The sequence below is a fragment of the Populus nigra genome, chromosome 7, assembly GCF_951802175.1.
Source record: "Populus nigra chromosome 7, ddPopNigr1.1, whole genome shotgun sequence".
In the NCBI taxonomy this organism is placed as follows: Eukaryota; Viridiplantae; Streptophyta; class Magnoliopsida; order Malpighiales; family Salicaceae; genus Populus; species Populus nigra.
The window spans coordinates 14,064,814-14,079,191 of record NC_084858.1 but is presented as its reverse complement, the minus strand read 5'-3'; the positions used below and the strand labels follow the sequence as shown (position 1 = coordinate 14,079,191).

Genomic DNA, 14,378 nt, shown 5'->3' with positions numbered 1-14,378 from the left:
AGGAAAAAGGAAGAAGTGTAGGAAAAATTCAATTATTTACGATTCAAAAACCATTTTATCACCAGGTTAGTGGCATTAGACTTAAATATGCATGCCTAAATGAATTCAATTAGGAATTTATACCTAAATTGTAAGTTTTAAGTTAGGGTTTATATTGAAATGTGAGGGAAATGAGAAATTTATTTTGTTTGATGTAATTGGTATAGAGATGAATGAAAATAACTTAGAATATACACAAATGAAGAGAAATCCTAGTGCTATTGAAGGGGGTGGTGCCGACCATAAAGGGAAAGAATTAGGAAAATTAGAACAATGTATATATGTTATTTGTTTACTTATAATAGCATGTATTGAGATGTGGAGAATGAATTGAAAAGAAATGGAAATCTTGTATTTAAATTGTAATGAAAAGGTTGTTTATGCCTTAAATTATGAAAATTGAGACTTCGTAAGAATTACAGAATTTTTGTGGTGTTGAATTATGGTTTGATGAAGAAATGTTAAAGAAAATGAATAAGTTTCTTTGAGAGAATTTTAATTATTTGAAGTAGGATGTGAAATGGACTAATTGATTGATGGGGAGGTTGTGTTTAATGATGTTATAAGACATGTGGAAGAGAGATACTTGTCTTGAATAGGAAGGAAAATGAAGGAAAATACTTGGCTGCATGTTAGAAACCTTAGATTTGAAACTGGACAAATTCGTCACTCAAGTTCTAGGCGGTTTCTTCACAAAAGTTGTAGTGAGGGATATTAGCTTTCAAATGAAACTGACCTTGCATAATTTGGAGTTGTTACAAAACTCCAGATATGGGAAAAAAATCTAAGGGGAGGTCGGACTGGAACCTTACTGGACAGTCTTACATGTTGTGATAACAGATAGATTTTGGTGTGTTAATGGCAGAACTGGGTTTTATTTCCTTCAGCAAAGTTGTATTGGAGTATCTTAGCTTTCAGAAGAAACAAACCATACCCAAAACCGAATTTTATAGGTTCAGATATAATCAAAACAGTAACCTGTTCTAAGGGATAGGTAAAAACGACTAGAGTAGCCGACTCTAAAAAATCTTTCCTTTGATAAAAGACTTAAATGATAGAGGTTTTGAGAGTGGAATTTTTATTATAAGCTAAATTGTTATTAATGATTAAGTTGTGGGTGAACTTACATGGAATTACTAAATGGGGAGTGATGTGTATACCTGTTGATACAAGAGAGGTTGCTGGAGCAGGATTCCAAAGCAACGAGGCAGGACCTTCACGAGCAGCAGGTAGGAGACTGACTCCTCTATTATAAACATGCTAGAGCTATTAATGATAATTCTTTATTTTTCCGTAAATATTCGATGTATTTGGTTGAATGGGATGAGAGATGAATACTAGAAGGGAATATGAAATTGACTAATACTCAGTGTCGTACTAGAGGCATCAATTTGATTGATGACTAAAATATAAAATTGACTAGTACTCAATGTAGTACTAGAGGCATCAATTTGATTTGATGACCAGGAATATGAAATTGACTAGTACTTGGAGTCGAACTAAAGGCATCAATTTGATTTGATGACCAGGAACATGAAATTGACTAGTACTTGGAGTAGAACTAAAGGCATCAATTTGATTTGATGACTAGAAATATGAAATTGACTAGCACTCAGAGTAGTACTTAAGATGTCAATTTAGTTGACAACCAAGATACGAATTGATTCCGCAAAGAAAAAAAAAGAATGGTTTAATAATTGATTGTCTATGTATAAATTAAGTAGAAGATTTCTTTATCTTGCCATAACATATTTTAGTTATTGCTAATTGTTATAAACTAAATTGTTTACAGGATCTTCACAAGCTCATGATATGCAGTAGATCACTTTTGTAGTTTTGTTAAATAGTTATTAAAGTTGTAATTAAGGAAAACATAAACTCCTTTTCTAATTTTGAGTATGTTCTTTTGGTATGTATGTAAATTTTAATATTAGGATGCATGTATCAGCTACATTTATTAAACTATGACTTTAGAGATTCTTAAATCAATCCTTCTTTTTCTTTACAATTATAAATGCATGAGATTTAAATTATGATTCTTTTACCTTATAATTATTGATTAGTTACTGTGTGATGAATATGTTGTGTTTATTGATTGTAGTACGAAATGATGGATCAAAAGAATAGATATGGTCTATTCTTGATGGTGTTGTGTGATGAATATGTTGTGTTTATTGATTGTAGTACAAAATGATGGATCAAAAGAATAGATATGGTCTATTCTTGATGGTGTTAAATTGTGGAATTGATCCAGGATGATTAGATCGATAATGGAGATTGAAATAGAAGTGAAACAGGTCCATGTCGATAACTTAGGATCTCTCAGTTTAGAGGAGACTCTGTTGAAATTTCTATAGAAATTTGGATAAGATTATATGTAACTTACAACATATGTATAAAAAAAATTCCAGATTTTATGCTCATCCATCATTGTATAGATTAATGTGTTGGTAGAAAACAGGGTTGTTACAATAACAATGGATGTTCAAGACAGAGATCATCATAACAAAACAGCTGTTTGGTGAACAGAAGAGACTTGCAAGTAACTATTGAAACAGCTTTGATGTTCCCAACTAACCAAGACAGGTAAAAGGGGAGGCTAGCAGAGGATAGACAGAAGACAGAAGTGACATTAGAGGGAAAGAACAAGGAGAAGCAAATTTAATGGAAGGGAATTAGGGGATCTAAACAAGAGAAAAGATAAAGGGTAAAAGAGGGTAAAAAAAAAAGATGCAACAGCCGCCAGGGCTGGATCAGATCTGTTTTTCAAGAAAAGGTAGAGCTTGTATATGTCGTCAAGCTAAAATACTACTGTTAAAAAGTTTCACCTTCCCAATCAACTCAAGGGACCATCATTATTCAAATTATATTGACCATATTTTGACAGTGCATTAGAAAGCAGAAGGAACCATTTTATATGAACAGTATAGTAATGTCTGACCTCGCCCAATGTTTTCAAAGTGTATGACAATGTACGTAAAGCAGCAATTTTCATGGAAGGAGTGGCATCAGAAGACTCAAGCTGCAAGTTTCCAAGAGAACAGAATCAAGACAAGAACCAGCTCATGATAAATCTACCTTGTTCAAATTTGCTTCAGCATACCTGCTTTCCTAGGAAAACTAAAAAGCCCCTTTGAGTAGGTTCAGTCATCTGATCAGTTACACCAACTCTGAGGACGTAAAGAATGCAAGCCTTCAAAACACCAAATGAGATTAGTTAGTAAGTATTTTGATAGCATGGAATGCTACAAAGCAAGCTCTAGATGCAGAGTCAGTAACTTGCATTCTTTCAACTTGTTTTGATTTTATTCCTGTCTACAAACTAGAAATGAAAAAAATAATCTATTATGATAGCCTTATTGTCAGATGCCAGTATATCGGACCACTCTGATAAGACTATGTCAGATCATAGTTGTACCAAAAGCCTACAATTACAAATCCAAAAGCCAGCAACTCACAGAATTTGAGAATCCTAATTCAGCATTTATTTAACAAACTACTTTTACACTACTTTAAGTTAATATTTATTCAACTAGTTCGAAACTACTTTCTCTTCCATAAAACATTGACATGAAGCATAGCAAACACTATCCTTGAGTTCCTCTCGTCCCCATAACAAAAGCATGGTATTCCAAAGTTATTTTAAAACAGGTATTTGCTAGAAGATAAACACCACTAAATTGCAAAAATACTAACAAATTCTTTGACAACAAAAACAAATTGCAATATGGAATTGAAACGTCAGATAGCAGAACAGCATACAAAAAAATCAAAAGAATAGGAAGAACTAAGCCATGTCCCACTTCAGCTTTCCCTATGTTTAATATATATTCCACTTTGTCAAAAGAATACAATAAAAAAACAGCACAGCATTATCTCTTCATCAAAGATCCTACTTACAAAAAAGATTAAGAAACAAATATGCAATTTCTGTGAACAAACATGAAAATTCTGTGAAACGAATACCAGTGCATGAGCATCAACAGAAGTATCTGAGCGAAGCATCTCCATAACCTGCAAAGCATACTGTTGAAGCTCGCTATCTGGAAGTAGATACTTTAGACGAATTGCCTGCAATATATAATTTAAGGAGGAAAAAAACAAAGTTAGAAACCAAATAACAAGGTTGAGATTAACTAAAGCTCACACTTCAAACCAAGCTCAACTGCAACACTCCAATAAGATAACTGGGCAATATATTTGGGCAATAATTATATTGATAAATTGATGATGTTCAACAATAGACTATGAATAAAAATTCTAGTAAATATTTCATTCATTAAATTTTCTAACATTAGACTTTAATCAAGAAAGAAATCTTTTAAAGGAAACCAAAGGGTGGGCAACCAAGAAAATAGATAGCACAGTAGAAGCATGAGAGAGAGAGAGAGAAGAAGAAGAAGAAGAAGAAGAAGACAGGAGAAAACAGGAGAAAGAGGGGCTAGGATTTTTCAAGGTAAGTTTTGTTAAAAAATACCTGTAAAAAGTAAACCCAAGATAAGGTTATGCCAATTCGCACATCCTTCAACCGAGTTCCACTCACTGCAATTTGTACTGTTTGTGAGTAGTTGTAGAAAGCCAATAAGCATGTAGACACGCACCAACTTTTAGATGAGCTACTCACAGGCTATCCAAGCCATCATAAAGAAAACCAAAACATAGAAGTGATAAATAACCAAAGACAAAACAGAACAGCAAAACCAAGTTTCAATTCAAAATTATAAGCACCATCACTTGATTTTTCAAATTAACCAAATTCAGATCCTTGAAAATATAGAACTCTTTCTCCACTGGAAATCAGTTGCTCCATATTCAATCCTAAAACTTGAAATACCCCGTACTAAATAAAACACCATCTATACATATTACACCAAGACTGTGATTTAATAAACATGATTTCAGAAGAAAATAAGAAGGTGCCAACACCTGTCAAATGTATACTGGGTGGTCAAGTGAATACCTTTTGTGAAGGGCAAAGCTAAATGCCTCTGCAAACCACCTTCTAGTTTTTTTGCTGGAGGAAAAGGACCTTTTCCCCTGGGTTGAACCTAGTAAAAGACAACAAACTATGAGATAGCAGAAAGGAAAAGAAAGAGGGAAAATGGGGGCCAAAAAAAGAGACATGACAAGAATCACATGTTTTATGAATACCTGAGCCTCTGGATTCATTCCAAGAGCTAGCAATGAGCCTAGTGCTTCAGAAAATGCATCCCTGACAAGTGATACAGGATCCTCAAGGGCCTACTAAGAGCGACAGAAATTTTCATATGTTCATAACATCAGATTCTTAAATATTAAATGTCTGGAAGGTAAAATAACAAGGAAAACATCACTAAGGAAAACCTGCCTTGACACAATAAGAAGCTGAATTCTCAATTTCACCAACTCCTAGGCATGGTCCACCAATGCTAGCAAATACCTTCAGACAACGAGCTCCAGCTATTCTAACAACAAATGATTTATCTCCTATAGCAAAACGTGTGATGAGACGGAATGCCTCCATATATGCTGTAGATGCAGCACTACCACCAGACCCTTCCAAAGCTTTTTCAAGCATAAGTAGAGCCTCTTGTCTCACAAAATCCTAGAGTTTAACATATCCAAAAGCATAGTTACAGATAAATGAACAGTCAAGAAGCAAAAAGAATAAAGAAAACTACCCCTGTGATAATTAAAACAGTTTTTTCAGCCAAGTAAATAGAGATCAAATATGATTTAAGGATTTCAGACAACCATAAGAGTTAAGAAATTCCAAGAAGCCCAAGGAAATAAAAATTCAAGTCAAAATTAGCACACGGCAAACCAGTTGCTTAATAATTATTTCACGCCTCAACTCACTCACTAAAGGGATGCTCAATGCTTTCAAATGCCTTTGCAATTTCTCTCTCCAAATACTGCAAGACTTAAAAGGGCTATTTGTCATTCCATTAATTCATACCACTTCCAATCCTCACAAATATCCCTCTCAAGCAAACTACCTAACAAATCACTAACTTTGGTGTGATCCTAAATAATAAATTAATGAAACGAATAATCCTCAATTCTCTTGGGATTTAAGAACATAACATTGGATACGCTAATTGCTTCACTTTTGCAAGAAAGTTAGATAAGATTATATAATATAATCAATGGTAGTTAATATTTAACATGTTGCTTTCATTAAGGTTCTCATGACAAAAACTATTGAATCAACAACCCAAAATTTAAATTGTGAGGCAGTAGATCTTATCTCACTAAAAAATCAAATATATGATAACTTTGGTACATTAAAAAGCTGGATAAATCATGCATTTTAAGTTTTCTTTTTCTTTTTTTCATATAGTTGATCTACCAAATCAGATCTATCCATCTATCAATTTTGAGGTGGTCCAGCTTAGAGCATCTCATTAATATTAAGTGTTAACCACTTAAAAAGGCAGAGCAATGCTAGCCAACCTTACTTCCTTGAGCATTCAAGAAAAGGGTTTCAAAGCATCCAAGTGACTTTCATCCAAAGTGGAAGAGAACAAGCCTCCATTAGACTAGAAGATTCCTCTACAAGCCCCAGACTTGTGATGTTTTATCTATTGACCAAAGGAACTAACACTACTCCTCACATTGAGAATCTCAATCTGAAGAAGGAAAGTGTCAATCAAGTGGCATAGCAACCAGAACAACACGTAAAGTTCTATCCTCTTGCATAGTCCTAACTATTCTATTCCATTGGTCTACTTTAGACAGACAACCTCTGTCTCTGACTCCTAGGTGAATACTTACCTTTTTGCAGCAGCTTTCAATTTAAAAATTTCAAGGCCTATATCTTACACAAGGAGAAAAGACTTCCATACTAAGGCATGTAAGAGAGGATAAACACCTATATCAATGTGCAATAAGGTTAGCAAAAGAAAAGGTAAAGGTCAATATGTACATATAACACATTGAGCTGGACTACCTCATGAAACTTCATAAGTTTTGAGGCAATAACAGTTGTTTCAGGCAATCCTGAGGTAATTTTTCTTCCGAAATGCTGATATAATTCTCCCAAGCATCGCACAGCACCTACACATATTCAAAAACATGATGAAGATTAAACGATAAAAGTTTAACAAATAAGAAAAGGTGAAAGGGTAAAATGCTTCACTAACTGACTGCAATAATGTAACACACTCTTTATAGCTAAATTCTAATCCTATACAAATAAAAGGTTTCTGATAGAATGCCAGGGAAGAGCAAATAGTTTTTCTATAGGTTAGACAGAGAGTTGGGTGCTGCTTAACATCTAAATTTATGTATGATATAGTAACATTCATATAAAATAGTTACCCAACATGAACTATTTAGCTTCTTTTATTTGTGAACACTAGAAGAAATGAAATCTGAAAAACACTAGAAGATTATGGCATTGTGCAAAAAAAAAAAGTAAAATGTAAGGAATAATGCTGACAAAAAGACAGGCTTTCGCGCCTTGCTAAAGTTTAGCTAGAAAAGTTCTCCTAGAAAGCCCTTAAAGCATTACACTATAAAGATTTGAAGATGGAAAAATCCTTAGAATTCCTCTCTAACAAACACTAAGGAACTGCAAACATCGCACAACTACACAAAATTTTACAATCCTTTCTCCTCCCAAAACCCACCAAGTGCAGCAGCAATAAGCCTTCCACCCTAATGGTGCAAACACATTGCTCATTGCAAATAGCAAATGACCTACTCCAAATCTCCCCACAGTTATGAAACACAGAGCACAAGGAAGACAGCCTTATACCGCCTTCTATATTACAATAAATCCTTCTTACTAATTTACAATTCAACATTGCCCATGTGAAAGCACTGACATACCAACGATGGCATCTTGACTTTCCAAATAAAATTAACTACAAGGAATCAAGTTCAGAGAAGAGAATAGAAAGCCTTGCAGGAAAAAATAAATAAAAAAGATGCTTCCAAAAGTTCACACCCTACTATTGGATGTCAAGAAGAATCTAAAAGATTTTAAAAAAAAAAAGACATGGACACTCCTCGTTTAGGACTTTGGAGAAGTCCAAATCCAAGGCTTTACCTTTTTCCATTTTATAAAAATATAAATGGGTGCTTTGTACAATTTAAAGTGTAGAAAAATAAAATAAGTATCAGCTTTTATTTGCATTAAGGAAACGTTGGTTTTTGGTAGAGGGTGGTTACATATGAAATTAACTCCATGGTCTCATGAGATTGGTATTGGGGACTCTTAGAGATTCACCCAAATGTTGAATCCTGGGGGGAAAATAATTGTGCATTAACCCATATGTAATCCCTGGATTTCAAAGACCACAACTACATCCCCTGAATCACTCCAAGTGCCATCTACAACTTCTGTAAATAGCACCATAACTAGCACCATGAAAGCCATTGCACGAATGCATACAAATCATTTTTTGGCATCCAAGAAAAAAAATTCCATTCAAAAGGATTCTCAAATCTTTCTGCTATCTACTAAAAAACTATTTGAAAACACTTTAAGCACTACACTAATATCTTATCCCACAACCAGTGTTAGCACTACACCAATATCTTATCCCATAATCAGTGTTGTCAAAGGCAAAAGGCACTAAGCCTGTAAAATGCCCAAGGCACTAGGCGCTCGCCAAAATGAACCAAGGCGATATGCTATAAATAAAAAATATATATATGTAATATTATATTATATAAATCTAAAATATATATATCTTCCCAGTTAAGATTAGATCAATAGAAAATCAAAAGAAAATATATAATACCATAACATAGTCATATAAAGTTATGTTTTTCACCTTTAAAACAAAATAAGATAATTTAAAGTAGCGAGTAGCCAAATAGATTAAAATGCAAAATTAAATATCATCATCTTTATTCATTAATCTTCAAAAACATCTTCTTCCATGCTTTCTTCTCCTTCACTTGAATCCTTCATATCCTCTGTTTCATGATTATAATCCAAGTCCTCATCTCTCAAACCATACTACACTTGTACAGATGTGTTGTTCTCCGACTCCCACTATTGACAAAAGAAAGTGTGGCTGGTGTTTCTCTTCTAAGTGCCCTTCATTGTCTGTTTGTCTCTGCTTTAATGATTTTTTTTTATTTTCTTACCCTAATCTTTGTTTTTTTTACAAAATACCCCTAATTTGTTTCTTGTGGTAAATTAAAAAAAAAATGACAAATACGTCAAAACGTAAATAAGTTAAAAAAAATCCAACAGAAAAGGAACTTCAAGCAGGCACTAGCCTTGATGCCTTGCACCCACTTACAAGGCGCTCGCCTAGGCGATGCTTCATTGAAACCCAACGCCTGAGGCTAATAAAGGCACTGGGGCCTCGCCTCGCCTCGCCTGGAGCATCTCTTGACAACATTGCCCACAACTCCCCAAAACTCCCGAAAATTCTAGATGCTGCAAGAAGACCTAATCTTACCCGTTCAGACTTCAAACATATATCTAAGCCAATGTCGTCCTGTCCCAGTGACAAGATTGACATTTCACTCAGGAAAGACTTAGTTGCCCGAAAAGTAAGCAGCACGCATACAATTACTGCAATAAATCCAAACAGCTAGCAAGGAGTTTCAACACTGAAAAATGTATCCATTGATAGGGGGGGAATTCAATTTACGATCAACTTGCATAAAATGCTAGAAGTAAATTTATATCATAATTTTCCATATCCAAGAAAAAAAAAGTGATATTTTGAACCAACCGGCAACTCTTTGAGGTTCGCTTCTCTTAGCATCAGAAAGAAACCCTTGGAGACTACTCGCTCTGGAGTATATCGAAATACTATCCCCTCTAGATATGATCTTAGCCATTGCCACTGATGCCAGATGCCGCACTGGCCGCCGCGCGCCAAGCTTGAGCAATGAATACAATGCATCCTCGCATTTTCTTTGCCATAACAAAATAGATTCCTGACATTATTAAACCAAAAAAAAAACGATAAATCAAAGAAAATCCAAAACGCACCGTAAAACAAAAAAAAACCTATAAGACCTGCAGATTTTCGAAGAATTAAAAAACAAGGCGTTTTAATAAAAGAAGAGAGAAAGGGAAGGGAAGGACCTGTGGCTCTTCATCGATGGCGGAGAGGAGATCGGAGAGGAGATCGAAAGAGAGGAGAGGGTCAGGGGATTGTTGGGAAGCGGAGGCGCCTATGGATTCTAATTGTGCGACTAAAACACCGAATCGAGAGAGAGGCACGTTCTCTCTCACGAAGTTCTTTGACATTTTTTGTTTCTTTCTTTCTTTCTTTTTAAAGATCTTGAATTACAGGGATTGAAGAGAGAGGGATTGTAGTCGAAGAACTAGACGCATTGTTGTTGTTGTTGTTGTTTAAATTTCTCTAAGAAAGAATTTTACAGGCTCGGTTGGGTAGAGACGAGAGAGAGTGAGTTGGATTTGATTCGAAGGGATTTGTGTTTGTTGCTCAGACTTGAAATGAATTGAAGTATTGAAGTAGACGTGTAAAAAAAAAAAAAAAGGTTCAGCCATGGCCTTTCTAAAATGGTAACAAAATTTTTACCTAATGTGATTAAGAGTGTTTGGTATAATTTGAAAAAAATTATTTTATAAAAAATATTTTTGATAAAAATTGATTTAGTATTTATATATATATTGTTAAAATTATGATTGAAATTAAAATTAAACAAAAAGTAGTTTAATGTGTTTGATTAAAAAATTATTTTTCAAATTGAGGTTATATATATATATATATATATATATATATATATATATATATATATATATATATATATTGATGGTTTTTAATTTAAATATTGAAGATTTAACTATTGCTATTACATTATAAAATAAATAATACTTTATATAGAATATTTGTTATAGTTTAATCAAACTATCTATAATTTCATCACGTATAAAATGCATCCGACAATGCTACAGTTTTCTTGGTTTCTTAAACGTACAACAACTTCAGGTTAAATATAATTAGGAATAAAATTGGAATTGCGATCAAATTTTACAAATGTTACGTCATCAAGCGATCTCTGTCTCATTTATTAAGTGTCATTGAATAATGTTAAACACTAGTTTTTCGAATAAAACACAATTAAAAAATAAAAAATAATTTTTTTATTTTACTGAGTCGGGCCCGATTCAATGCATTATGCGCTTTGAAACAGACTCGGTCCGGCCAGAATAGTAGAGCATGTCTCCACTATTCACTGAACAATGGAGCATGGTTGAACTTCTCATCCGCGCAAGAAGTAGCAAGGAGCTTTTTTTTCTTAACCAAATATGTTGCATCTGTGTTTTAAGCAAAACACAGACGCAACCGCCTAAACAAACGCTACTTAATTGTAAAATAAAACGATAAATAATAAATTTGGTTAGATTAATAATATAATTATAAAATAAAAAGTTAATGATAATAAAAAATAATAATAACTAATTATAAATATTATAAAAAACACCCCCTAAATATTTCTAAAATTAATGTTATTTGATAAAAATATAAAATTAAATAAGAATAGGACAATCTTGAAAAAAATAAACAAGATTCAAAGCTTAATTACTAATAAGGCAACACTAAATGATGAATTAAAAAAATTAATTTTAAAAAAGATTAAAAAAACTCTAACGCTTTTAGTCTGGCGCACAAGCCAGCACTGCTGACTGGCAAGACAGCAAGGTCGTTGCCTCATCAGACACAACGCCTCTCCAACAACAGCGTCCCTAGTCATTTAGTGTGAGGCTGTGCGACACGAAGGGTTGTCCCTCGCATTACTAACTGGTAACGACAGTAGTGAATGCTGTTGGCAGCGAGCAGAGAACCCATTACCGGTAATTAAAAAAGAAGAAGATAAAGAGGGGCAGAAACTCCGATGTCTCTTTAGAGTTTGGGAAAATTACCCCCCTAATCATGTCCTTATTAATATTAAATATTAAGCTTTTAAGTTTGTATATTATGAACAAGTTCCTAAAACTTTAAGCCTTATTACAATTTAAGGTCTTAAGATAAATTATGAATTTGCCCTTTATAAATAAAATTTAGATTTTGTACTCTAAATTAAAATTAATTGTAGAATTACTTTTTCTAATAGGATTATGAATGAATTAAATTGTTTAATTTAATTTTAGAAATCTAGATAGGAAATTATAATGTAATCAAAATGCTTATGGTGAACTTATAAAAACTTATTACAGCTACCTAGAATTTGACTATCTAATTCCCTTCAATTGCTCAAGAAAATTAGCTTAGATATATTCATAATCATCCAATTAGAATGACATACTAGGGATGTGTGTTTATATATAAATTGTTATGTATGCAATGTATATATGTTATATCATCTTATGTATGAGACCTAATTAATTAATAAAAATCTCTCATTAATATATTAAGTACATGTTGAGAACATGAATAGTTGCCTTCCAATTTTATATGCATAAAAAAAATTTATGTTCATGGATAATTTATTGAGTCACTCAAGATTATCATTAATCGAATATGTTTAATGCTATAAAATTGGATCTTACTTAAGTAACTTGTATGATTGGATGTATCACTTATGATCATATGAAGTTAGGCGAAATATATACGATATGTTTAGATAAAGAATTTTTACCTAAGTGATCTAAGAGTCACATAAAGGTGTGATTAATACATTATACTATCTATCTAATTTAATTTATTTTGATTTGTTGAGTCACTTAAGATCAGATAAATTAAATAAGATCATAACTCACTAGGAAAATCTAAAAGAGATTTCTTGTATTAATAGAGAGAGCTATTAATTTGCAAGAAAAATAGTGGGAGACTAAATTAGGATTAAAGACCTTATCTAAATTTGAAATTAAATATATATGCATGAAACTAATACTTGCTCTCTTTACATTAATTGGTTGATAGATAAAATAAGTAGCAGCATATCCCTATCAAGCATATTTGATGCTAACAAATTGACTGGACTAAATTTCTTAGACTAACACTAAAATGTGAGAATTGTTCTCAAGTAAGAAAAAAATATTACATGTTCTTAAAAAATCCAATTTCAAATGCCTATGCTGATGATGTTGAAAAAGAAGTTAGGAATGAACATCATGATGACAATGAACAAACTGTATTTTTTATGTTAGCCAATATGTCACCCGAACTTCAAAAGTAACATGAGAATTGTTTGATAAGGCTAGTGGAACTGAGAGTTATGAGACCTCTAAGGAATTGTTCCACTGTAAGATGATAGAGGGTTCTTCAGTGAACACCCATGTTTTGAAAATGATTGGCTATATTGAGAAATTGGGCCAATGGGATTTTGTCATGGACTATGAGTTAAATGTTGACTTGGTCTTGTAGTCATTACCTTAAAGCTTTTTACAATTCAATATGAACTATTATATAAACAAGTTAGATATTATATTATCAAAATTACTTAATATACTTAAAACTGATGAAAGGGCCTTTAAGCAGGAAAAAGGTTCAGTTCTTCTAATTTAGTCTTTTAGAATGTCTAAGAAAAAAGATAAGAAGAATAAGAGTGTTGTTTTTAAAGAAAACAAACCTATTGGAGGCATAAACAAAGACATGGGCACTTATCATCATTGTGACAATAAAGAACATTAGAGGAGAAATGATAAGGAATACCTTGCAACTGTAAAAGCAATAAAGCTTAATGAAGCTTCTCCTTTAGACATGTTTATAATTGAAAACCATTTTACAACTTTGCATTGTAGTTCTTGGGCATTAGATACCAAATATGGTTTTCATATTTGCAATTGCATGAAGAAACTAAAGTATAAGATTAGTTGAAGGCAAAATAAACCTATGACTTATTAATAAAGTAAGGGTTGTTGCATTATCTGTAGGAACTAGTAATGCATTAGTTGTAGGAACTAGTTATTTTGTTTTGTCTAATGGGTTGATATTAGAACTTTATAATTGTTATTTTGTTCCAATATATTAAGACATTATTTTCATTTTATTTTAGTATTAAATGGATTTGAATTTATTATTGACAATAAATGTTATTCTTTTATAATAATGATGTTTTTATGGATCTGGTAATTATATAAATGGTTTGTATATACCCAAATTTAAAATGCTCAAGTTCAATATAAACTATAATAAAATATAAATACAAATTGTAATAAGTATTAAAAAACTTCGATTGGATCGAGATGGTTAATATTTGACCAAATATTTCAATGATTATTTAAAAGAGAATGAGATTCTCTACACCTTTTAAAACACTATTTCTAGATGAAAAATATTCTCAAGCATAGTTATTAAACTCAGCCCGGCCCGACGGGTTGACCTGGAACCCGGTCGACCTGGTGGCTGGACCGATCTGAGTTTAATAAAAGATCGGCTGGGGCAACAACTTAGCAAAAACCAGTCGACCCG

The 14,378-nt window shown here is 32.7% G+C and overlaps 1 protein-coding gene across 4 annotated transcripts in view; it reads right to left on the bottom strand.

Moving 5' to 3' along the window:
• Positions 1–10,479, bottom strand: part of LOC133699507 (protein SWEETIE) — a 37,576-nt gene extending 27,097 nt beyond the window's left edge. For 3 of the 4 annotated variants that reach the window (XM_062122770.1, XM_062122771.1, XM_062122772.1), the window contains exons 1-10: positions 10,082–10,479; positions 9,723–9,930; positions 6,971–7,077; positions 5,387–5,623; positions 5,191–5,280; positions 5,000–5,087; positions 4,517–4,581; positions 4,006–4,110; positions 3,143–3,232; positions 2,981–3,061 (exon numbers count right to left, since the gene is read on the bottom strand). In XM_062122770.1, coding sequence (XP_061978754.1) covers positions 2,981–3,061; positions 3,143–3,232; positions 4,006–4,110; positions 4,517–4,581; positions 5,000–5,087; positions 5,191–5,280; positions 5,387–5,623; positions 6,971–7,077; positions 9,723–9,930; positions 10,082–10,246 — 1,236 coding nt within the window. In that variant the 5' untranslated portion in view covers positions 10,247–10,479. Of the gene's footprint in view, positions 1–2,980; positions 3,062–3,142; positions 3,233–4,005; positions 4,111–4,516; positions 4,582–4,999; positions 5,088–5,190; positions 5,284–5,386; positions 5,624–6,970; positions 7,078–9,722; positions 9,931–10,081 lie in introns of those variants that run through there. The other variant, XM_062122773.1, reaches the window with a different exon arrangement.
• Positions 10,480–14,378: the final 3,899 nt, after the last annotated feature.